The sequence below is a fragment of the Schistocerca gregaria genome, chromosome 8, assembly GCF_023897955.1.
Source record: "Schistocerca gregaria isolate iqSchGreg1 chromosome 8, iqSchGreg1.2, whole genome shotgun sequence".
Classification (NCBI taxonomy): domain Eukaryota; kingdom Metazoa; phylum Arthropoda; class Insecta; order Orthoptera; family Acrididae; genus Schistocerca; species Schistocerca gregaria.
This window is the reverse complement of record NC_064927.1, coordinates 504,841,188-504,868,769: the sequence shown is the minus strand read 5'-3', so window position 1 is coordinate 504,868,769 and position 27,582 is coordinate 504,841,188. Positions and strand designations below refer to the sequence as shown.

General features: G+C 43.1%; 1 protein-coding gene across 2 annotated transcripts in view; it reads left to right on the top strand.

Moving 5' to 3' along the window:
- The window catches only part of LOC126285002 (RING finger and transmembrane domain-containing protein 2), a 93,328-nt gene extending 65,950 nt beyond the window's left edge, over positions 1-27,378 (top strand). For both annotated transcript variants that reach the window (XM_049984299.1, XM_049984300.1), the window contains exons 5-7: positions 24,390-24,543; positions 24,634-24,849; positions 25,598-27,378. In XM_049984299.1, the coding sequence (XP_049840256.1) occupies positions 24,390-24,543; positions 24,634-24,849; positions 25,598-25,831 (604 nt within the window). In that variant the 3' untranslated portion in view covers positions 25,832-27,378. The remainder of the gene's footprint in view (positions 1-24,389; positions 24,544-24,633; positions 24,850-25,597) is intronic.
- The last annotated feature ends 204 nt before the right edge of the window (positions 27,379-27,582 follow it).

Genomic DNA, 27,582 nt, shown 5'->3' with positions numbered 1-27,582 from the left:
ACACACAGAATTACTAGCTTTCGCAACCGATGGTTGCTTCTTCAGGAAGGAGAGGGAAGGACGAAAGGATGTGGGTTTTAAGGGAGAGGGTAAGGAGTCATTCCAATCCCGGGAGCGGAAAGACTTCCCTTAGGGGAAAAAAAGGACAGGTGTACATTAGCGCGCGCGCGCGCGCGCACACACACACACACACACACACACACACACACACATATATCCATCCGCACATACATAGACACAAGCAGACATATTTAAAGGCAAAGAGTAAGGGCAGAGATGTCAGTCGAGGCGGAAGTACAGAGGCAAAGAAGTTGTAGAAAGACAGGTGAGGTATGAGCGGTGGCAACTTGAAATTAGCGGAGGTGGAGGCCTGGCGGATATCGAGAAGAGAGGATATACTGAAGGGCGAGTTCCCATCTCCGGAGTTCGGATAGGTTGGTGTTGGTGGGAAGTATCCAGATAACTCGGACGGTGTAACACTGTACCAAGATGTGCTGGACGTGCATCAAGGCATGTTTAGCCACAGGGTGATCCTCATTACCAACAAACACTGTCTGCCTGTGTCCATTCATGCGAATGGACAGTTTGTTGCTGGTCATCCCCACATAGAAAGCGTCACAGTGCAGGCAGGTCAGTTGGTAAATCACGTGGGTCTCCCTTTGATCGTGTACACCTTCCGGGTTACAGGACTGGAGTAGGTGGTGGTGGGAGGGTGCATAGGACAGGTTTTACACCGGGGGCGGTTGCAAGGGTAGGAGCCAGAGGGTAGGGAAGGTGGTTTGAGGACTTCATAGGGATGAACCAAGAGGTTACGAAGGTTAGGTGGACGGCGGAAAGACACTCTTGGTGGAGTGGGGAGGATTTCATGAAGGATGGATCTCATTTCGGGGCAGGATTTTAGGAAGTCGTATCCCTGCTGGAGAGCCACATTCAAGGTCTGATCCAGTCCCGGGAAGTATTCTGTCACAAGTGGGGCACTTTTGGGGTTCTTCTGTGAGAGGTTCTGGGTTAGAGGGGATGAGGAAGTGGCTCTGGTTATCTGCTTCTGTACCAGGTTGGGAGGGTAGTTGCGGGATGCGAAAGCTGTTTTCAGGTTGTTGGTGTAATGGTCGAGGGATTCAGGACTGGAGCAGATTCGTTTGCCACGAAGGCCTAGGCTGTAGGGAAGGGACCGTTTGATATGGAATGGGTGGCAGCTGTCATAATGGAGGTACTGTTGCTTGTTGGTGGGTTTGATGTGGACGGATGTGTGAAGCTGGCCATTGGACAGATGGAGGTCAACGTCTAGGAAAGTGGCATGGGATTTGGAGTAGGACCAGGTGAATCTGATGGAACCAAAGGAGTTGAGGTTGGAGAGGAAATTCTGGAGTTGTTCTTCACTGTGATGTCATCAATAAATCTGTACCAAACTTTGGGTTGGTAGGCTTGGGTAACCCTCCCACCACCACCTACTCCAGTCCTGTAACCCGGAAGGTGTACATGATCAAAGGGAGAGCCACGTGTGAAAGCACTCACGTGATTTACCAACTGACCTGGCTGCACTGTGACGCTTTCTATGTGGGAATGACCAGCAACAAACTGTCCATTCGCATGAATGGACACAGGCAGACCGTGTTTGTTGGTAATGAGGATCACCCTGTGGCTAAACATGCCTTGATGCACGTCCAGCACATCTTGGTACAGTGTTACACCGTCCGAGTTATCTGGATACTTCCCACCAACACCAACCTATCCGAACTCCGGAGATGGAAACTCGCCCTTCAGTATATCCTCTCTTCTCGATATCCGCCAGGCCTCAACCTCCGCTAATTTCAAGTTGCCGCAGCTCATACCTCACCTGTCTTTCTACAACTTCGTTGCCTCTGTACTTCCACCTCGACTGACATCTCTGCCCTTACTCTTTGCCTTTAAATATGTCTGCTTGTGTCTGTGTATGTGTGGATGGATGTGTGTGTGTGTGTGTGTGTGTGTGTGTGTGTGTGTGTGTGTGTGTGTGTGTGTGTGTGTGGGCGCGCGCGCGAGTGTACACCTGTCCTTTTTCTTCCCCTAAGGGAAGTCTTTCCGCTCCCAGGATTGGAATGACTCCTTACCCTCTCCCTTAAAACCCACATCCTTTCGTCTTTCCCTCTCCTTCCTGAAGAAGCAACCATCGGTTGCGAAAGCTAGTAATTCTGTGTGTGTGTTTGTGTGGTTTGTTCATTGTGCCTGTCTGCTGGCGCTTTCCCGCTTGGTAAGTCTTGGAATCTTTGTTTTTAATATATTTTTCCCATGTGGAAGTTTCTTTCTATTTTATTTACATCATCATTAATTTGAACCCAACAATTTCGTTTGTTATTGTCTCTGTTGCATTTCGAAATCTTCTCTATCGTCTTACTTTCTCTTTTCGTTTGTACAAGTAGTTTCACTTTGTATTCATCTTCCCTTTTTCCGTAATCTACCATACATTTTATCCTGCCTAATTATACTCAATAATACGTAATTTACTTCCAGACCATAACCTAAAATTTTCAACGGTTTCAACATAACCGCTGCTATAAAATCCACTGTTCCAAGTTTACAAACATTTCGTGTAAACTCGTAAATACTATTTCACAGCTTCAGCTCCTTTCACCCATTACACAACCATCTCAGTTATTTCCAACAACTTTCGTTTTATTTCCATTCCCGTTTTTCCCACATAACCAATCATTTCTTAGCAGCTTCCTACAGGTTTACACATTATTATTTCTTCATCAAACAATTGTTAGCCTCATTCTCATAACCTGCCAGTACATAACCAGTCCTTTGAATACATTTACATACACATTTTTCGAGATTTTATTTGAAAAATTTTTTCGAATTTTATTTTTTCGGAAATTATTTTTTCGAAACTTTTTTCGAAAAATTATTTTTTAAAATTTTCTTGAATTTCTCCGCCCTTTAACGTGATCTGGAGACAACATAACTACCCAACCTTTGCACCCATTGTTGTTCACCAACCTAAGTTCAGCACAGGATCAAAATAGCTCATCTCAAACCAACACTTTTTTGACTTTTTTCACACCTTTATCTCTCCCTATATAAATTTCTATTTACTTTCACTTTAACCTCATATTACCTTCCCACCTTCTAATACCATGTCAACCTCACAACATCCCTACAACGACCCCATTAAATTTTATTTACATTCCCTCCGCAAACATGCCTTCACCCTAGCCAGATTACGCTCCCATATTTTATTTACTCAGGCTTGTCTGGCATTTGGCATTACTCCCAAAGGCCTCACACTTAAAGTTCCCATCTCTGGCTGCAATCCTTCTTTCCATCAGTCCTTATACCAGTTCCAAACAGCACAATCCATAGCCCTCACCCGCCTAATCCTTCACCTATACATCGACTCGGCCAATGAACACACCCGTCAACTCCTATCCCAAATCAAAGTCCTCAGTCTCTCCTCTCCCACATCCACACCGGCTGTACATAGCATCCTCCTACAGGCCAACCGCAAATTAGAACAACATGCCACCCTCCACCTCAAAAAACTATCCAATCTCCTGGTTTCCCACCTCCGGAAAGGCAGCTCACTCACCCTCCAAAACCTTTCTAACAAACCTCAACCTCCTCTCATTGCACACAGACCCAGTCTCTCCCATCTACTCAATCTCCCACTTCCAGCTCCACTCCCCCCAACACCTCAAAATTCTAGTCAACACAATCTGGAACCACAACACCCTAATTCAGTAGTTAACCTTTCCTCCAAACCCCTCTCCCAATCCGAAACCTCTGTCCTATCCAAAGGCCTCACCTTCAGCCCCACTCCCAGGTTCAACCAAACTGCCCTTGTCAAAGATTTACTGTCCTACACTCGTAGTCGCTGCTGGAAATATCACTTTGCCACGAAGAAAAATAATCCTGATCCCACTCCTAATGATCCAACTCCCCAGGACACTATCCAAATTGAACCCTGCCTGCAACAGTTCCGTCCTCCATCACAGCTGTACCCACCTCCTCTTCCTCAAAATCACCCTCTCCAAACCTTCCAGGAATTTCTCACTTCCAGCATTGCCTCTCAATCTTTCTTGAAAAACCTTAATCCTACTCCCAACATCACCACAGCCGAAGTCCAGGCTATCCGTGATCTGAAAGCTGACCGATCCATCATCATTCTTCCGGCTGACCGTGGTACTTGATCGTCGGGAGTATGTGGCTGAGGGACTGCTTTCAGACAACTCTGCATACAAAGTTAGCCAAGGTAATCCCATTCCTGATGTCCAGGCGGAGCTTCAAGGAATCCTCAGAACCTTAGGCCCCCTACAAAACCTCTCACCTGACTCCATCAAACTCCTGACCCCACCTACACCTCGCACTCCTACCTTCTACCTACTTCCTAAAATTCACAAACCCAAACATCCTCGCCGCCCCATTGTAGCTGGTTACCAAGCCCCCACAGAACGTATCTCTGCCTACGTAGATCAACACCTTCAACCCATTACATGCAGTCTCCCATCCTTCATCAAAGACACCAACCACTTTCTCGAATGCCTGGAATCCGTACCCAGTCTGTTACCCCCGGAAACCATCCTTGTAACCATTGATGCCACTTCCCTATACACAAATATCTCGCATGTCCAGGGCCTCGCTGCAATGGAGCACTTCCTTTCACGCCGATCACCTGCCACCCTACCTAAAACCTCTTTCCTCGTCACCTTAGCCAGCTTCATCCTGACCCACAACTTTTTCACTTTTGAAGGCCAGACATATCAACAATTAAAGGGAACAGCCATGGGTACCAGGATGGCCCCTTCGTATGCCAACCTATTTATGGGTCGCTTAGAGGAAGCCTTCTTGGTTACCCAAGCCTGCCAACCCAAAGTGTGGTACAGATTTATTGATGATATCTTCATGATCTGGACTCACAGTGAAGAAGAACTCCAGAATTTCCTCTCCAACCTCAACTCCTTTGGTTCCATCAGATTCACCTGGTCCTACTCCATATCCCATGCCACTTTCCTTGATGTTGACCTCCATCTGTCCAATGGCCAGCTTCACACATCCGTCCCCATCAAACCCACCAACAAGCAACAGTACCTCCATTATGACAGCAGCCACCCATTCCGTATCAAACGGTCCCTTCCCTACAGCCTAGGCCTTCGTGGCAAACGAATCTGCTCCAGTCCTGAATCCCTGAAGCATTACACCAAAAACCTGAAAACAGCTTTCGCATCACGCAACTACCCTCCCGACCTGGTACAGAAGCAAATAACCAGAGCCACTTCCTCATCCCCTCAAACCCAGAACCTCCCACAGAAGAACCCCAAAAGTGCCCCACTTGTGACAGGATACTTTCCGGGACTGGATCAGACTCTGAATATGGCTCCCAGCAGGGATACGACTTCCTCAAATCCTGCCCTGAAATGAGATCCACCCTTCAGGAAATCCTCCCCACTCCACCAAGAGTGTCTTTCCGCCGTCCACCTAACCTTTGTAACCTCTTGGTTCATCCCTATGAAATCCCCAAACCTCCTTCCCTACCCTCTGGCTCCTACCCTTGTAACTGCCCCCGGTGTAAAACCTGTCCCATGCACCCTCCCACCACCACCTACTCCAGTCCTGTAACCCGGAAGGTGTACACGATCAAAGGGAGACCCACGTGATTTACCAACTGACCTGCCTACACTGTGATGCTTTCTATGTGGGAATGACCAGCAACAAACTGTCCATTCGCATGAATGGACACAGGCAGACAGTGTTTGTTGGTAATGAGGATCACCCTGTGGCTAAACATGCCTTGATGCACGTCCAGCACATCTTGGTACAGTGTTACACCGTCCGAGTTATCTGGATACTTCCCACCAACACCAACCTATCCGAACTCCGGAGATGGGAACTCGCCCTTCAGTATATCCTCTCTTCTCGATATCCGCCAGGCCTCAACCTCCGCTAATTTCAAGTTGCCGCCGCTCATACCTCACCTGTCTTTCTACAACTTCTTTGCCTCTGTACTTCCGCCTCGACTGACGTCTCTGCCCTTACTCTTTGCCTTTAAATATGTCTGCTTGTCTCTAAACCCACATCCTTTCGTCTTTCCCTCTCCTTCCTGAAGAAGCAACCATCGGTTCCGAAAGCTAGTAATTCTGTGTGTGTGTTTTGTTCATGTGCCTGTCTGCCGGCGCTTTCCTGCTTGGTAAGTCTTGGAATCTTTGTTTTTAATATATTTTTCCCATGTGGAAGTTTCTTTCTATATATGTATATATATATGTCTGCTTGTGTCTGTGTATGTGCGGATGGATATGTGTGTGTGTGTGTGTGCGCGAGTGTACACCTGTCCTTTTTTTCCCCTAAGGGAAGTCTTTCCGCTCCCGGGATTGGAATGACTCCTTACCCTCTCCCTTAAAACCCACACCCTTTCATTTTTCCCTCTCCTTCCTTCCTTCCTGACGAAGCAACTGCCAGTTGCGAAAGCTTGTAATTCTGTGTGTGTGTTTGTGTGTTTTGTTCATGTGCCTGTCTGCCGGCGCTTTCCCGCTTGGTAAGTCTTGGAATCTTTATTTTTAATATATATATATATATATATATATATATATATATATATATATATATATATATATATATATATATATATATATATATATATATATATATTAAAACAAAGATTCCAAGACTTACCAAGCGGGAAAGTGCTGGTAGATCGGCACAATGAATAAAACAGACAAACACACACGCAGAATTTCGAGGTTTCGCGACTGGGGGCTGCTTATAAAATAGAAAGAAACTTCCACATGGGAAAAATATATTAAAAACAAAGATTCCAAGACCTACCAAGCAGGAAAGTGCCGGTAGATAGGCACAGTGAATAAAACACACAAACACACACGCAGAATTTCGAGCTTTCGCAACCGGCGGCTGCTTATAAAATAGAAAGAAACTTCCACGTGGGAAAAATATATTAAAAACAAAGATTCCAAGACTTACCAAGCGGGAAAGCGCCGGTAGATAGCCACAATAAATAAAACAAACAAACACACACACACAGAATTTCTAGCTTTCGCAACTGACGGTTGCTTCTTCAGGAAAGAGGGAAAGACGAAAGGATGTGGGTTTTAAGGGAGAGGGTAAGGAGTCATTCCAATCCCGGGAGCGGAAAGACTTCCCTTAGGGGGAAAAAAGGACAGGTGTACACTCGCGCGCACACACACACACACACACACACACACACACACACACACACACACACATATCCATCCGCACATACACACACACAAGCAGACATTTGAAAAATGTCCTACAAGAGTATGGCATAATTATTAATAAAACAAAGTGTATATTTGGGAATCATGAAGTTAAATTCCTGGGATACTTGGTTTCATGGCAGGCCTGTTACCATTGCCTGAGCAAGTCAAAGAACAGATGCTTCTTCCTACAACCTACAAGTGGCTTTGCCGATTCCTGGACATGCTGAATTATTACTGATGTCACTTGCCTAAACTGGTTGTCATCCAAGAGCCACTCACAGCATTGCTCGTTGGCTGCCATATTACAGGAAATTGTAAAATACTGAGTACAGATGCTGAAACAGCTTTCCATGACCTAAAGAAACATCCATCGCAGGCCACGCATGGGAGACACAAGACTGAGTACCACTTTGGTGCTTATGGTAGATGTGAGTGAAATGGCAGCGGATGCAGCTTTGCAACAAAAAGCTAATTGCAAATGGTAGCCACTCATATCTTTCTCTAAGAACATATAGCAAAAATGAAGTGTTTACTTTGCTGCCAAGCATTTTCACCCACCTCTGAAAGGGAAGCACCTTGCAAGCTTTACAGACCACAAGCTGCTAGTAGTTACATTTCAGCAAGGACAGACCTCGGTTCACCCCGTCAGTGCAGGCAGGTCCAGTATATAGCACATTTAATAATTAATGTGTGTCACATAGCAGGAAAAAACAATTTAGTCACAGAGTGCCATTATGGATTTGTGCCGGCTGAAACTCCATTCATTGGGCCGTGTTAGCATCAAAGCAACAAGATGTGACCCTCTCTTGTGTAATCTTATACAGGAGAAGTGAACTGCGTTGCAGCTCAGATTTGTGTCAGTCCTAAATGTGCCAGATAGAACTTGGTGTGATGCAGTGAAAGGAAAGCAGTGAATAACAATATTATCATAGTGTTTCCAATTCACTGCATACCCAGGAATCTGTTCCACCACCTAGATAATCTCCACCAAAGTCTTGTGGCCCAGAGTGCAAAAATGTGCATGCCTGATATGCCAACCTAGTACAATCAGCAGCCTTGCCTTTGAACATATTGCCCACTTCCCGACACCATCAGCTAGGTTTTTGCTTATTCATGAGGACATTATTAGACCGTTACCATACTCTTCAAAACAACACAAATTCCCCTAGATTATTGATCATTTTACCAGGTGTCTAGAAGTCATTATAATACAAGAAATATCTCCCAGTTTGGTGTTCAGCAAGACATAACTACAGACTGCGGGAGGCAGGTACAACCACGTAACCAGTAACGGAATGGTAACTGCCCTAATATGTAGCTCCTCATCATGATCTGAAGCACTAGCTCTAGTCCTACTCAGTTTAAGAACAACAGTGAAAGTGGGTAAAACTCTCGCACACAAGTGGTCTACAGCGATCAGCCAGATACCAAGAGAACTATTCAAATCACCATCCACACTCCCACATGCAAAACCTCAGCACAAGAATAAGGAACATTCAGCTTACAGGTCCTGTCGGACACAAAGACAGGAGAGTGTACAAGCAAAACCTGGAGAAAATGCCCCAAATGTGGCTCAGGAATGATACAGTGTGTCCACCGCTCATTTCGCCATACTCTAGACCCTAGAGAGTGATCACAAGAGGAGCCACAATTTCAGAAGAACAGTGAACAAGAGTCAGTCTCGATAGAGTGACTCAGACCCACTTACACCAATTAAGGTACACGTCTTACTCAGCCCACAACGTCACTCTCCAATGTGGAGCGTCACTCTCCAATGTGGAGCCTGATACTGCTGCAGACAATTCCAATAAGCGCTCAGCACCAGCAGACACTGAAGTCACAAGTGCATTGCCTGCACCAGCAGTTTTCATGAGAACGAGCAGACAAATGAAGTGCAAGTTTCCATATATATCGAAAGCTTCCAGTTTATAACAAAACAACGGGAGGAGGCTTGATGCACATGGCATCATTAGGCCACTTCATCGCAATGAGTGAGCGAACCTATTTTTAAACCAACAAATAACAGGCAGGTGTCTTCAAAGAAAGTTTATATTTGAAGAGCTCTCTGCACAGGCACATAACATATAACGAGAGTGGGAGTATGTTCATCGTTTTCTTGGCCTTCAGGGATTCAATAGATATTGAGTGCTTCTTGGGAGTGAACTGTGTGTTCTGTGTGTGAGCATTTTACAAAAATGGTGATTTGGCAACTATCACGGAGGAAATTTTGCAGTGCTCGTGGATTATATAACATACATGATGCTCCAAGTGTTCCCCTTATCCAGAAATTGATCACAATGTTTGAGGAGACTATTTCAACACTGGCCAAACTGAAATCCAGGCAACCAAGGTCATCAAGAATGGGTGAATCCGTGGAGAGTATAAAGAGAGTAAATCACTTTGTTCGTGGTGATGCTAACCTTTCCATCCATAAGTGTGCAAATTCTTTAAATGTGCATAGATCATCACTGCACTGAATTCTGAAAAACAACTTTAAACTGCACCCTTACAAAATCCAATTGGTGCAAGAATTAAAACTTTAGGATCCTGGGCATAGGCTGCAGTTCATTAATGATGAGACTGAGTGCTCTTCATTTATCATCATCTTGTTTCCTAGTGGGGCTCATTTTCACCAGAACAGTCATGTCAGTAAGCAAAATTGCCATTACTGGAGTGCAACGAGTCCTAAGCAGTAGCATAACAAACCCCTCCATTTACCAAAAGTTACTGTATGGGCTGTGATATTTGTCTCAAGTAATAATTGGCTTGTACTTTTTCAAGAACGAGAGTGGTCCTGCAGTAACAGTGAATTCCAAACATTATGTGATGATGTTAAATGAATTGCAAAACTTTCTGATTGTGACTAAAGAACACGGTTCCACCAAGATGGAGCCACAACACACACATCCAATGTGTCTGTACTGCCAGTTCATGAAATTTTTCCTGGGAAGTTGATTTCCAGGAGGAGTGACATAAATTGTCCCCCATGCAGTCCTGATTTGAGCTCTATGGATTTTTACTTATGGGGTTATGTCAAATGTAAAGTATATGCAATAATCCAACTTCTCTGGAATAACTCAAAGAAAATATCCATAGCAAAGTGGCAGCCATTGTAGTGCCTACATACTGAGCTGCCACACAAAATTTTGTTCATTGTTTAAATGCCGGGGCAGTGGATTGCATTTAAATGACATTATTTTTAAGAAGTAAATATCTAAACTGTATATACTTCAACAATAAATAGAGATTTTGTTGTTAGATTTCATCCTTAATTTTATTTTGACATATTAAATATAAATTTATTTTTGAAATACCCTATGACATTACATCCCTGACATTCTTTTATCTCAATTTTTTCAGACTGAAGAACTGTTGAGGACAGTAGCACCTACTCATGAAACCAGTTATTACTATAAACAGCATTGCATCTATGAGTCTATACCAAGCAAACTGTATATATATGACAGAAAAGTGTGTGATAGACAAAACTTTTCAAAATAATATATTAAATATGTGGGTAAAATAAGACTTTCTTGACAGGTTGCAAATCCATGTTAAAAGATGTCGGAAAAGACCCTTAGAAGAGAACAGGTTTCCAATACCTGTGTGTGATGACAACTTTAGCCAATGTGGCATAGAAATCCCACATGGCCAATACTAGCCAGTGGTGAAGAAGTAATGCAAATAGAAGTTTCAAAACAGAACCTGAGTCAAGAGGAGAAATATAATTACCTGTGAGGAAAGTTTGCGCACTAACACCTTTGATAAGAAATTGGTTGGAAGAGAAGTTGGCATATTTGTCGGAGTCAGAGCAAAATCTTTCGTATCCAGTTTTAGAGGAACATACGTGGTTATTCAAGGGAAGGCAATATTTGCCACCAACTGACCTCATGTGACAATAAATTCCCACAGGAGACGCTAGACCTATTATGCAGAAACCATATTGCAGTGGTGGTGGTTGTTGGGATGTTTTAGGGGGGCTAAACAGCTAAGGTCATCAGTCCCCCATTCCAAAAAACCGGCGAAACGAAAATTTACGGAGCAGGTAAAACCCCAAGGGGGGAGGAGACGCCCCTCCCCCAGTCACTGAAAGAACACCAATGCGGCAGCGAACACTAGAGACAAGAAGAGTACAGACGAACACTGGACAGAAAGAAACGGAAGAAAATAAGAGGGTCGGAGACTGGTTGACTGACCATGGGAACAAAAATTGGGAAAGAGTCAACCACCCGAATACACACATTAAAATCTGCGACCAATGGGACACTCGAGGACAAGATACACAGAAAGGGAAAGGGACAGGTCCCCCCTAAATGGAACCATAAAAAGGACTACCACGGATAAAATTTAAAACGTCGTCAGCCATGGAGGCATCGTTGCATAAAACCAAAGGCAACGTGCCCAGGAGATTAAAAGACTGCCGGAGGGTGCGCAGTCGGGGACACTCCAACAAAATGTGGGTGACTGTCAACCGGGACCCACACTGACACAGGGGGGGGGGGGGGGGGGATCCTCCTGACGCAAAAGATGTCCGTGTGTCAGGTAGGTATGGCCAATGCGGAGCCGACACAGGATGACAGAGTCCCTGCGAGTAGACAGGCACAATAAAATAACACACAAAATCTTTAATATGCAATGCTTACATATTCCATATGCATGATAGCCTTCACCACATATATAAAAGAATGTAACTCTTCATGTAATAATTACTATCAAACTGATAATTCATGTCATCGCTTAATAACAGAAGGTTTGAGTCATTGACTAGCACACAAAAAGAATGGAAACTTGCTAGCTTTTGAATGAATACTTGAATGAGCTAAGTGTGTGTGTGTGGGGGGGGGGGGGGGGGGGAGATATCATATGCACGCAATGTGGGCAGAGGGAGAAAGAGGCAGAAGCAGGATGGAGCTGGCAGCTCAGAGGGATGCAGCAGGTGTGAGATATACGAATTCAGGAGGAAAAGGCACCTATGAGTGTTGCCCAGAAGGTAGTGCACTCCATTTTTTTCTCAGCGGAAAACTATTCTATGAATGCAAAACATGACATATGTATTATTTGAAGTCTCCTGAGTGAACATGCCAAGTTTCAGTCACTTCCAACAGATAGCGTAGCTGCAGGACAGTTTCAAAATGGCATCTGTAGGTGATGTACATTAGGAGCAATGTGCCGTCATTGAATTTCTCACTGCAGAGAAATAAACTGTGGGGAATATTCACAAACACTTGTGCAAAGTCTATGGAGCATCTACTGTTGACAGAAGTACTGTTAGTTGCTGGGCACGGAAGGTGAGGTCATCAGGAGGCAGTTTGGCGGCGCTCCATGGTTTGCAGCGGTAAGGGAGACCAGACACGTCTGTCACTCCTGAAGTGTTGCAGTGAATTGATGTTGTCATTCTTGAGGACAGATTAAAGGATGTCATTCATGGAAGACATTTTGAGGACGATAAGGAAATGATTTACACAGTGAAGCACTGACTCTGCCTCCAGGACAAGGATTGGTACCGACAGGGCATACACACTCTTGTTTTGCGCTTGAGGAAGGCCATAGAATGGGATGTAGATTATGTGAAAAAATAGACATGTAGATAAAACACCATTCTTTTGTGTGCATAATTCTCATTATGTTCAATAAAGAATTGTCGAAGAAAAAAATTAGATGCATTACTTTCTGGCCAGACCTTGTACAGCTACATGACTGCTCTGCATTTCGCACTTAAGTGCCTGGCAACTTGCATTTAAAATGAACACTTAAATCTTCCATTTAAAATGAACACTTAAATCTTCCCACGCGAGCTCTGTTTTTTTTTCCTGCTTTGAACTTCTTTGATGTCCTCAGTCAGTCCTATTTGGAACTGTAGATATATGGAATCAGTTTGAGGTCCACTGCCAACAGCACTCTTTACGTTGTGTGAATTAAGAGTGAGTTGTGTTTCACAAGAATATTTTTTTTAACCTTTGCTGACATTATGTAAATACATCATTTTGTTTGTGGCAATTCGTTTTGGTCAAAGACTGAATATATTCTAAAATCCCACTGCAAATTGACATGAGTGATATGGGTCTGTAATTCAGTGGATTAACCCTGTTTACATTCTTCAGTATTGGTGCACCCTTTGCGACTTTCCAGACTTTAGGTACAGATATTTTGTCAATCTTGGGGATGCATGTTATTGCTATGTATGGTGCTATTATATCAGCATACTCTGAAAGGACTGGGAGACTTGTGCTTATTAATGGATTTAAGCTTCTTCACCACACTGAGGATATCTATTTCTAAGTTGCTCATATTGACAGTGGTTCTTGATTTGAATTCTGGACTATTTACTTTACCATTTATGGTGAGTTTTGGAAAACTGTGCGTAGTAACTCCACTTTACTGGCAATGTCATTAGTGATGTTACCATTACTATCACGCAGTGAATTTACTGATCATTTCTTGCAACTAAACCTCTTTGGATTTTGTGCCAGATTTTGAGACAGAGTATCAATGTGGAAACTATTAAAAGTGTCTCGCATTGGTGTCTGTTAAATTTCAAGCATCTGTAAAACATCACCAGTCTTGGAGATTTTGCTTTCATTTAAATTGAGCATGCTTCTTTGTTGCTTCTGCTACAACCTTTCGACCTGTTTTGTGCATCTTTGGAGGTGATTGAAGCAGAGCTGGTATAAGAGATGACTGCCTTCACAGGAGGCTCCGTCTCAGATGGAATAAAAGAAGCCTGTGATAGGACTAGAATAGGATGTTTTGGTGGGTGTATCATGCAGGTTTTGTATCTGGATCTTACACAGGGATATGTTGCTGCTGTCAAGCTGTGGTGAAGAACAGAGTTGACCACCCAGTGGCAGAACACATTGCTGAGCACAACACGCTCAAGATCATTGGTTGCGTCACAACCTGTGCCATTTGGAGCCTTCCCTCTAGTATCAACTTTTCTTAACTACCCACCCAATGCTCCCATAATCCTCCTGGCCTCAATTTCCACTAATCCACTTCACCCACACCTTGATCCCAACAGTTTCTCCGTCCTCTGTTCTGTTACCACCACCTCTCACAAATCCATACCTCCACATCATCATGTGCAAATCAAACACACCGTGCCTGCAAGTTGTATTCCTAGCCAGTTCACCTGTGGCCACTTCCACACAACTGCTACCTCTCTCAGAGCCACGAGCTACCCTTTCATCTACATCTATACTCTGCAAATCACCATGGGGCGCATGACAGAGGGTGCTTCCCATTGTACCAGTTATTAGGGTTTCTTCCTGTTCCATTCACATGTGGAGCACAGGAAGAAAGATTGTTTGAATGTCTCTGTGCAAGCAATAATTATTCTGATCTTATTGTCATGATCCCTGTGTGATTGATGCATAGGTGGTTGTAGTATTTTCCTAGAGTAATCATTGAAAGTTATTTCTTGAAACTTTGTTAATAGATCACTGGCAATTGGGGGGGAGGGGGGGGGGGGGGAGTTCTCACAGTGAGCCAATCATCTACTAAACGTAAATGGAATGAGGCTAAAGATTCCAAGACTCTGCCAGCTGTGCCTCGGTTCCTCATGGTATCACATACTGAAGGAGTTCAGTCTTTTGCTATAGTTAATCCGTTTATAATTCAGGGGGTGTTGATGCACTGGAGCTTCACTCCTCCATGGCGACCCTGTTCATGTTGAGGCCCATCACATGTGAATTCTTCAGGTACTGTTATCTACACTAGGCTGCTCAATAGACTGATGAAGGGAGAAATCCAAACTTACCTCTCTGCGGCACTGCAGTCCATCGGCTACTGCACTCTTTTTCTCGCGTTTGATAGAGTAGTGCTTCCATCAAAGATCAAAGCAGGCTATGAAGTCATCACTGTCTGATCTTACATTCCAAACCTGATGTGCTGCCACCAGTGTCAGTGTTACAACCACACTTGCTTGCCCTGTTGAAACATGGCCAAATGTGTTACTTGTGGTAGGGATGCTCATGAGGACAGTTGCATGTCTCCTCTTCCCTGCTGTTTCAGTTGCAATGTCCACAGTGGGAGCTCATCTCGAGAATATCCCTAGTATCTCAATGAGCGAGCCATCGAGGAGATCCGGGTAAAAGGAAAAGTGAACCCTATTGCTCACAAGTTGTTGGCTGCTGAAAGCCCTGCATTTTACCATCTGGCACTTACAATAATGCTCATGCTACACCTGCTTCATGAAGGATGCAGCCAAGCAGAGTTGCACCTCAAATTCAGCACCATGTTTGTAAAAATGCCCAGTGTCTTGGTAACATCCCCATCTCCTTCTCCAGATATGCAGCAAGCCACCACATCTTCACTTCCGGTGCTGAAATCATCTGCTACACAACCGGTAGGCTAGAAAGGACAAAAGGAATACTCCTGCGAAGACTTTTTACATCCCTCCAGCCAACAAACATCTGAGTCTTCATCTGTCAACCACAAAGGCTCCAAGAAATCACACACAGGGAAACAGTCCTGTCATTCATTGACTCTGGGATCCTTTTCAGTGGTGTTGCTGCATCATACCCTCTCCCAGCTGAACTCCCATTTTGCCAGTGCGCACTGCCAACTGCTTTTCTGCCCTGGAATCCACAGGCCAACCCAGTGAGGATGCCGATGCCTCTGTAGATCTCGAGGAACAGTATCCTCCAGCCTCTGTGCCTGTGTCTGGCACTTGATAGCCGTGGAGGTGACAACCCTTCTTTTTGTCCCCCCCTCTGCCTTTTTCCATCATGACTCTCCTCCGATAGAACATTTGCGGCATTAGATCCAACAAGGAGGAGTTAGTTGCTCTTGGAATTATAGTGTCCACTTGTTTTCTGCCTCCAGGAAACAAAACTGTCCTTGCGACCCTTGTGACCTGTTGTATATCTTTCCGGTCCACTTTGACCTTCCCCTTGAGGTTGGCATTCCATCTCTCAAGGGAGTCACACTCCTGATCTAGGATTATGTTCATAGTCAAACCATGTCTCTGAACACCCAGCTGCAAACTGTCACAGTCTGCATTTTCCTTCCCCACTTCATCTTTTCTCTTTGTAACATCTACATCCCTCTGTCATTTGGTTTCACCATGAAAGACTTTCTCATTTATTGGTCAACTCCCTCATCCTTTTAACTGCCCAGTGGTTTTAATGCACACCATCCCCTCTGGGGCTCTTGCAGAACCTTTCAGAGAGGTGTCCTCTTGGCTGACTTCTCAGTCAATTCAATCTCGTCTGCCTTAACACTGGAGCACCCACATTCCTCTTAGACTCCATGCACATCTATTCCCATCTGCCCACCATCTCAAGTGGTCCATTCTCACTGATACATACTCAAGGGACCACTCCCAGTGTGCTATCTGTTTGCTGACTCCTACCTCAGCTTTTAACTAGTTCTAAGTGTAGGGGACTGATGACCTCCTATGTTAAGTCCCATAATGCTTAGAACCATTTGAACCATTTGATGTTATTGTGGACCCCATTGCTATCTCCAACATCTTAGTCCGCTGTTTTGCAGAGATCTCGAACTCTATCCATTTTCATCAAGCCTTCCTCCATTGGAAACAGTGGAGAAGGCTTGGGTGACATCCTTCTCCTCACAGAATCATAAATGCTACATGCTGCCTTTACTATGAGGACCTAGATCAAGCTCTCACTTCATCCCGATTTTCTGCCTCAGGGCCAGATGATGTTAACATTCAGGTCTTACAGCACATTTCCCTTGCAGGCAAGCACTTTCTCTTTCATTTGTGCAATCACATCTGAGCAGATGGCACAGTGTCCCAGACACTGGTGTGAAGCCACTGTCATACTTGTGCCTAAGCCCAATAAGGACAAACACCTCTCTTCTAGCTACCATGTCATTTCTCTCACCAGCTGTGTTTGCAAGGTGAAGGAACATATGATTCATGCCTGTCTGATATTGTTGGTCGAGTTTAGGCTTTTTCTGCAACTCCACATCACACATTCTTCAACAGCCAATGAGCGTTCAGCAGTGTGCTGAGTGCTCTGCTGTGAATGTTATATGCTGTGCGACTGTTTATATCTACATCTACATCTACATGACTACTCTGCAATTCACATTTAAGTGCTTGGGAGAGGGTTCATCGAACCACAATCATACTATCTCTCTACTGTTCCACTCCCGAACAGCGAGCGGGAAAAACGAACACCTAAACCTTTCTGTTCGAGCTCTGATTTATCCTATTTTATTTTGATGATCATTCCTACCTATGTAGGTTGGGCTCAACACAATATTTTCGCATTCGGAAGAGAAAGTTGGTGACCGAAATTTCATAAAAAGGTCTCGCCGCGACGAAAAACATCTATGCTGTAATGACTTCCATCCCAACTCGTGTATCATATCTGCCACACTCTCTCCCCTATAACGTGATAATAAAAAACGAGCTGCCCTTTTTTGCACCCTTTCGATGTCCTCCGTCAATCCCACCTGGTAAGGATCCCATACCGCGCAGCAATATTCTAACAGAGGACGAATGAGTGTAGTGTAAGCTGTCTCTTTAGTGGACTTGTTGCATCTTCTAAGTGTCCTGCCAATGAAACGTAACCTTTGGCTCGCCTTCCCGACAATATTATCTATGTGGTCCTTCCAACTGAAGTTGTTCGTAATTTTAACACCCAGGTACTTAGTTGAATTGACAGCCTTGAGAATTTTACTATTTATCGAGTAATCGAATTCCAACGGATTTCTTTTGGAACTCATGTGGATCATCTCTCACTTTTCGTTATTTAGCGTCAACTGCCACCTGACACACCATACAGCAATCTTTTCTAAATCGCTTTGCAACTGATACTGGTCTTCGGATGACCTTATTAGACGGTAAATTACAGCATCATCTGCGAACAATCTAAGAGAACTGCTCAGATTGTCACCCAGGTCATTTATATAGATCAGGAACAGCAGAGGTCCCAGGACGCTTCCCTGGGGAACACCTGATATCACTTCAGTTTTACTCGATGATTTGCCGGCTATTACTACGATCTGCGACCTTCCTGACAGGAAATCACGAATCCAGTCGCACAACTGAGACGATACCCCATAGCTCCGCAGCTTGATTAGAAGTCGCTTGTGAGGAACGGTGTCAAAAGCTTTCCGGAAATCTAGAAATACGGAATCAACTTGAGATCCCCTGTCGATAGCGGTCATTACTTCGTGCGAATAGAGAGCTAGCTGCGTTGCACAAGAGCGATGTGATTGAAGCAAGTTATTAAGTGAATTTTTATTCCGTTTGTTGTGAGTTGTCGTGGCTGATTGTGGTGGTAAGCGAAAAATTGTACATTATCAAGTGAGAGATATAAGTTGTGGGATAAATGCTTCTACAAAGCACAAAGCACATGTATGTGCTTATTGCAGTTGTCTCTTGGAACCGGCAACAGTGCTCTCCCAATCCTTGTCTCGACCTCCATGAACGGCCATCGTTCGTGGATCGGACTGTAATCACTGCACAGTGCAGATTTTGAGTGTGCCATCCGTTTGTCAACCCATGTCATGAACATTTTTCTGTGGAAATACCAGACTGTGCTATGTTTCTTGATTTGGAGAAAGTCTGACACCTGCTGGAGTACTGGTATCCTCCATACACTGTAGAGTGCTACACATGGGACTTCCAGTGGTGCCTTCCCCATTTCCTTCAGGAATTTTTAAAGACAGAGTTTTCAAGGTCTGTGCAGGTTCTGTCTTGTTGGACACCTTTATCCAGGAAAACAAGGTACCTCAGGGCTCTGTCATGAACATCATCATCTTTGCTATAGCTATTAACCCTGTTATGACACGTCTCCTGCCAGGCTTCCCTAACTCACTTTCCATGGACAATTTTGCAATCTAGGTGTCTTCAACGATGTCTCCATCATCTTTACTCATGGAGCACTGACAATGGCTTTCACTTTTCCACTGACAAAACCGTTTCTATGAATTTTTGATGGCGCATTATGTTTCTTCTATCGTCTTTACATCTTAGGCCTGTTGATCTTCCATTCACTGAAACTATGAAATTCCTCAGCTTTATTCGTAATAGGAAACTTTCTTGGTCGTACTACGTGTCTTACCTGGCTGCCAATTGTATGCAGTCCCTCAGTGTCCTACATGTCCTAAGCGGTATTTTCTGGGAACGGATCAGACCACCTTCCACCGTTTGTACCAGTCCCTTCTCCATTTCAAACTAGACTACGGAAGATTTGTGTATGGATCTGCATACTCATCCATCTTACGTCATCTAAATACAAATCACCATCATGGAATACAGTGGCCCATATTCTGGTGCACTGTCCCACTTTGACTGCTCAGCGATGAAATTTTGGGTTACCGGACTCTTTGCCATTCATTTTATCTGACAACGCCTCATTGGCTGATTTAGTTTTACATTTTGTTCGTAAGGGTGGGTTTTATCATTTGATCTAAGTTTTAACGCATGTCCTTTGTCCCTCTGTGTCCCCCACCCTAGTGCTTGTAGGGTGGTGGTTTAAATGTGTTGCAGAGTGGCTGGCTTTTCCTTTTTATTCTCGTGCTCAGCGAGCTACTGTAATCTGCTTTTCTGTTTTACTCTCTTCTGTTTCTAGTTATCTTTCTAGCATCTCTGTTATTTTCTTGTCCTCTTCTGTTCCTTTTAGTGTTCGTTGCCTTTCCTTTGTTCTTGTGGTTTTTCCTTTTTTTCCATTTTGTGTTATATTTCGTGTCTGTTTTATTCTCACACTTGTGGCATTGTTTTATTAGGAACAAGGAACCAATGATCTCATAGTTCGGTCCTTTATCCCCTCTTTTAAACCAACCACGCAACTAACCAACCAACCAACCAAACAAACAATCATGGAATCCGTTTGGCCATTGGAGCCTTTTACACTAGCCTGGTTGAGAGAGTCTATGCAGAAGCAGCTGAACTACCGCTGACATACCAGCATGGTGTTCTACTCAGCAGATACGTGTGTTGTTTGTCTGTCATGCCTGGCCATATGCTTTCTTCTTTGATGACTCCTTTGACTGCCAGTATGCGACACGTCCCTCTTCTCTGTTATCTCCTGGTGCTCCCTTTTTCGGATTTTGCTCTGGCAGCTTAACTTTATGCTGCCTGTCTCTTCCCCGATGGATATGAACATTTTACCACTCTGGATTCATACAGTAGCCCATGTTCACCTCACTTCATTTGCATCCTAAGGAAACAACTCCAGACTCAATCTATCATTGTAAATTTCGTGACCTTCATATTGTACTTAGAGATAGTGCCTCTGTGAACACTGATGGCTCTTGGACTGACCGTGGGGTCTTCATTGGCTCCAATGGTTTTTGGTATTGGCTTCCGGAACATTGCTCAGTATTTGCAGCAGAGCTCTATGACCTGGATCAGGCCACGCAGTACATCCAGCGACACAGGCTTTTCATTTGCGCCATCTGCGTCAACTCTTTCATTGCCCTTCAGAGCCTCAGTGTGCTGTACACAGTCCATCCCTTAGCGCGAAGGGTTGAAGAAATCTTCCTCTTGCTCATTCTTAAAGGAGTCACTGTGATGATTATGTGGGATCCTGGTCACGTCGTTCTGACGGGAAATGAGGCCGCTGATGCTGCCAAAGTTCTTCCACCCCCTCTGAGGATCTCTGTGTTGCTGTCACACCTTGTATCACATACATATTTAACATCATGTCATGCTCCAGTAGGTATATAAAAAGTGTGTATTCAAATGCAGTGTTCCGTTAAAATTTCAAAGCAGTCAGTGAAATACTTTTGGAGATTTAACATTTTGAACTAACATACATTTACATCTTTACTTATATATATTTTATAGATTACTTGACAAAATCTAAATCTGAGTGGGTAATGACTGTGTCTTATTGGTTACTTATTTAGATTAGAACATTCCATAAATATTTGTTATCTGTCACAATTTTCATAAAACTATTTCACACCAAATATTTAGCTCCAAAAGAGTAAGACAACGCACATCCATGTCTTTGCGGATCTGTTCAAGCAGTTAACTAAATGTGCACCACCCATACATTGCTCTCACAGGACCCATTATTAGCAGCAGGAATGATACTTTCCTTATTGTTGTGATAGTCTGCCTGCCTTAAAGTGAATAAATAAACAAATAAATAAATAAATAACAGGATTAAAAAATTACATGTCAGAATATGGGATCATTGTAATTTCAGTCTAAATCTTACGTGTTTTAATTGCATCATACAGTGTTGATAATGTATCGGCAGAGCGGAATCCTAATGACATAAGATTCATTTGAGCTGTATTAATTCAACTGTAGTAATGACTTTATGAAGATGCAGTGGGCGACTGTTAGAGAGCAATGATAACAAATTAACTGTTGTCCATCTAATAGTTTTATGGCAAGGCTTTTTGTTGCATTGGTCACTGAGATATCAACCTTTTAGTGTATGAGTGCTGTTGAGGTACACTGGACTAGAGTATTCAGCTACCAAATACACACTTGACATTGCTGTTGTTTGGAAAGCTACTGTACTGGTCTTCCAACCAGTACCAGTACTTAAAATTTTAATGGATGCTGTTATTTCTCATAACAACTTTGGCAGCTGTTTCATGAAGATGTGGTCTGTATCATAGTGAGTAGTGTAGTATAATGCCTATGTACTTTGAAAATATTATATTTCAACTGTTAGCCATCAACGTAGACTAGCCACCCAGCATGATGTTGCATTACTAGATTCAGATTTTGCACCATGTCAATCTTACTTCATGACATTTAGCATCAGTTTTTATCTCTTCCACACTAATTGTCCAAGTATGGAGTTTAATCAATATGGGAGTATGTGTCATAGATGTATCTTGATATGTTCTCAGGGCTAATAAGGGACCTGTAATATAGACTCTTTGGCTTACCTGTCAGTTCCATGTCTATGTTCTGTGACAGTATTGGCCAATGTGACCAGGAAATGTTGCCTTTTAACATTTGACAGCTGAACATGTTTGCACAATGGTCTGCGTACTGTGACAATATACACTCCTGGAAATGGAAAAAAGAACACATTGATACCGGTGTGTCAGACCCACCATACTTGCTCCAGACACTGCGAGAGGGCTGTACAAGCAATGATCAAACGCACGGCACAGCGGACACACCAGGAACCGCGGTGTTGGCCGTCGAATGGCGCTAGCTGCCCAGCATTTCTGCACCGCCGCCGTCAGTGTCAGCCAGTTTGCCGTGGCATACGGAGCTCCATCGCAGTCTTTAACACTTGTAGCATGCCGCGACAGCGTGGACGTGAACCGTATGTGCAGTTGACGGACTTTGAGCGAGGGCGTATAGTGGGCATGCGGGAGGCCGGGTGGACGTACCGCCGAATTGCTCAACACGTGGGGCATGAGGTCTCCACAGTACATCGATGTTGTCGCCAGTGGTCGGCGGAAGGTGCACGTGCCCGTCGACCTGGGACCGGACCGCAGCGACGCACGGATGCACGCCAAGACCGTAGGATCCTACGCAGTGCCATAGGGGACCGCACCGCCACTTCCCAGCAAATTAGGGACACTGTTGCTCCTGGGGTATCGGCGAGGACCATTCGCAACCGTCTCCATGAAGGTGGGCTACGGTCCCGCACACCGTTAGGCCGTCTTCCGCTCACGCCCCAACATCGTGCAGCCCGCCTCCAGTGGTGTCGCGACAGGCGTGAATGGAGGGACGAATGGAGACATGTCGTCTTCAGCGATGAGAGTCGCTTCTGCCTTGGTGTCAATGATGGTCGTATGCGTGTTTGGCGCCGTGGAGGTGAGCGCCACAATCAGGACTGCATACAACCGAGGCACACAGGGCTAACACCCGGCATCATGGTGTGGGGAACGATCTCCTACACTGGCCGTACACCTCTGGTGATGGTCGAGGGGACACTGAATAGTGCACGGTACATCCAAACCGTCATCGAACCCATCGTTCTACCATTCCTAGACCGGCAAGGGAACTTACTGTTCCAACAGGACAATTCACGTCCGCATGTATCCCGTGCCACCCAACGTGCTCTAGAAGGTGTAAGTCAACTACCCTGGCCAGCAAGATCTCCGGATCTGTCCCCCATTGAGCATGTTTGGGACTGGATGAAGCGTCATCTCACGCGATCTGAACGTCCAGCACGAACGCTGGTCCAACTGAGGCGCCAGGTGGAAATGGCATGGCAAGCCGTTCCACAGGACTACATGCAGCATCTCTATGATCGTCTCCATGGGAGAATAGCAGCCTGCATTGTTGCGAAAGGTGGATATACACTGTACTAGTGCCGACATTGTGCATGCTCTGTTGCCTGTGTCTATGTGCCTGTGGTTCTGTCAGTGTGATCATGTGATGTATCTGACCCCAGGAATGTGTCAATAAAGTTTCCCCTTCCTGGGACAATGAATTCACGGTGCTCTTATTTCAATTTCCAGGAGTGTAGATTATATACCATTATAAGCACATAGACATGGTTATAACTAGATTTTAAATATCCATTGGGTTCTATATTTATTAGATCAACATTGATTTTGACACCATAGAAAATTTATGATTTTCACACACACACACACACACACACACACACACACACACACACACACACACACCACACACACCACACACACACACACACACGTGCGGATTTGATATAGAGTTATGTAATATGTAAGTAAACATATGTTTCTACTGTTACACATACAATGTTGTAAATATCGATATGTGTACAATTGTTTGTTTGTCCTCTGTATCAGATACCACTGATGATACGTTGTATACCCAAAGACTGGTCTGACGGTTAAAGATGTTACATGCAGTTCTTGTTGTTAACAAGATGTCTTTTAACACATAAAAGCCTTAGAGTACCAAATGTACAAGAGCAGTTTTTTTTAACCAGCTCATTAGACATTACATTTTACTTTAACCCAACTGAAATAATTCCAATTTACATATGATAAAACATATCTCTAGTTTGTATGATTTTTCCCCCTCTCCTCCATACCCTTACAATGTTATTAAGTATAATTTCTGAAGCCAGTATTTTAGACCAAGGCTTCCAGTATCTGGGCAACATATGATTGGTACTTCTGATCTTATTGCAAACTGCAAACTCCTTATAACTAACTTCAGTGTTTTGTTATATGTACTGTAATATAATGTGTGTAGAAATTACATTCATGATGTCCTTTATGGTGTATTAAGTGCACTAAATTAACTGATATATCTATTTTCCTTTTCTCTAGTTTGGTGTTCATACCTCCCTACTCTCAGCCTCTGAGTATGTGGGATTTGCTTTGGATAGTGGGTATCACTGACTTTGTGCTGAAGCTGGCAACAATAATATTCAAAGTGTTAATTGCAGCATTGCCAGCATTTGCAGTTCCGTATCAGAGGAGAGTGAGTAAAACACTTTTGCATCCTATAAAACTATTCCAGATTACTTCTTATTAGCAGATTTGTCTATTTACTGTCTTCTCTCTGTATCAGGGAAAATATTATCTATTTGTGGAAGCAACCTCACAACTTTACCGTTGTTTGGCACCTATCCAGCCATGGCTGTACTATCTTCTGGAATCTTATCAGGGCCCAGAAAAAGTTGTAGGTGTCTTCCTGTCTGCTGCATACATGGTTTCAAAGGGCACAGATCTTATGGTGAAAGTCCGCCTGTGGAGAGCTGCCTTCTGGAAGCTGTTGCAGAATGTGGTAAGATGCACTTGTGTTTTACCATAAGGCATTGAATTTATTGTGGTCAAGTATTACCACATCGGCCAAGGAATAAATTGCATTTTAGAATGCCACCTCTATCAAAACTTGTATGTATTCAGTTAATGAAATCTCTTTCAACCTCATCTGAAGTGAGGCTTCTGTAAATGCATGACCATGTTAAAAGCTGGCACAGTGAAGAGCCAGCAACAAAATTCTGTTTTATTAGTTTAGACCTCTGCTAATGTTTAACATGTTTCATTGGATCAGATTGTAAACAATCATGTTTGATTATATTTTAAGTCATTTTTGAAATTTAGTGTATGGCAGAGTGAAATTACTAAAGGAAGAGCATTAACAATTCTACTGTTGAGCTTCCCTAAATCTCCCTCCCTCCCTCCCTCCCTCCCACACACACACACACACACACACACACACACACACACACACACACACACACACACACACACACACACACACAAACCATCGACTAACATAGGTACCAGAAGACTAAAGTGTTTTTTAAGAAAAGTATTCTTAATTTTAAGCTTTCCAATTGTCACATTTGACACATGTTGTGTAGGTTCCCTACACCTTAAACTGCTTTTATTAACTGGCTTGCATAAAAGAAAAGAAAATTCAAAAAGGATACTTGTTGAAAGAATATTAAAATAATTCCATGTGTGTTTTGTGCCTTTTTTCGTTCAGTGGGAAATGTCAATCAATGGACGGGTGTACTATGTTACAGAATCTTGGTATGAGCCCCAGCAAGGAACAGCTACAGTCAGCAGGAGGGCAGTGTCCCATCTGCCATGATAATTACGCTGAGCCTGTTCTTCTCCAGTGCCGACATATCTTCTGTGAGGCTTGTGTTTCTACTTGGTTTGATCGTGAGCAGACATGTCCTCTGTGTCGTGCGCGTGTTGTTGACGATCCTGCCTGGCGTGATGGGTCCACTGCCCTATTTGTCCAGTTGTACTGAAACTGTTGAAACACACACACACACACACACACACACACACACACACACACACACACACACACATTCTAAAGGAACTTGTTAGCATTTTAGCTAGAATATATTTTCAACATTTTACCCCATCTTTGTTATACACAGCATACTTTGTACCAAAACATAACTCATTGTCGTAAACAGCGAAAGTAAATATGTTACTTAAAAATTTTTTAGTTTTATGTACCCAAAAGAAATATTTATTGTGTTAAAAATTATTGTTGGTGTAAGAGACTTGTTTTATATCACCACATAGCTATTTAAAAAAAGAAAAAAGAAAGAAAGAAAGACAGACAGACAGACAAAGAAAGCTCTACTCAATTGTGAATAATTGGATTGTGTAACAGCAGCTGCAATACTTTGAATTTCTTTTCACAGAAATTCACTGTTTGCATGGAACCCCACAATGTTTGATAACGTTAAGGAAGAAGAAAAGAAAATTGTAAGACTTTTAATGTATCAACATTACTTACTGCAAGTGTACATTGTTTAAAAAGACTACTGATTAATCAGACCTCTTACAGAGACTATGAAGAGAGATGAACCTGTTAAAACTATGGGCACTGCTGAAATGAATCCACCATTGGCTGTATCCTCTTATCATCAAAACTCTGTCACAGTATGGGTTTGAAAACTTTCTGTTACAGTAGGAGAATAATTAAGTGTAATATCATTATCCAGATAAAGGAGAAAGTATTGCAGCCTGTGTGTTGGAGCACTTTATGTGATAAACTATTGGAACTGTGATAAAGATATAGTGAGAAACTTAGTACGTGTGGACATTTGTGGTTATTCCTGCCCTTGAAATCAGTTTTTTTATTGTCCATTATTTTCTGTACAGAGAGAACTGTGATAGGTCATTCTATTGCTTAAAATATTTTTACTTTTGACGTACAGATTTTAACTTTTATCAGAGTAATTATAATTTTAGAAAGTTTTTGTTAAATTTTGAAAACTCCTTTGAACAGTACTGTGAATAAAGTATTGACAATTTCGTAGAACATAACTTTAGTCTAATACTGTTACACATTGCTCAGTTCACTTATGATATGGGAGTGACAGATACCAGAATCTATTTGCTTTCATTTCATCAGATATTGTGTTGTAAGTTTACACTTACCTTTTTATTGTGATGAGAAACATTGTCTGAGTGACTGCATGCTGAATATATATATGTTTTTAAACCAATTGGAGTAAAAGTGACGGAAAAGACTGCTTCTCCAGAATTTATATTTGTTCTGTTACTTTAACATTAAACACTTTCCAGTTTTATTTATGGGTGCACTTAGTTTAATGTTTGAGAGAATTGCAGTTTTGTGCCAATTGTAGAACATCTGCAACATATTGAGTGGGTTTTTTTGCACATTACAGTGACAGAAAGGAGGAAGTAAAACTTGGTTGTCAGAAATGTAAGAGATGTTTTTACTGATTTGAGTGATGTATAATTGTATCAATGTTGCCTGTAATTCCATAATGAGCAATATTAAACATACTATTATTATTGTGTTTTTACCATTCAGGATGATTTTAGTTAAGAACCGAATCTTTTTAATACCCTTTGCTCCCACAGATGATGATATTGTTATAGGTAGTCATATTAATGGAGAGACAGATAGAAAGGTGCAGCACACACAGATCATAAAAGGGAAAAGAGAAACTTGTTACAAATTGAAAAACAGTTGTATCAGACAAAATATAAGATTAGTAAAATAGAAAAAATG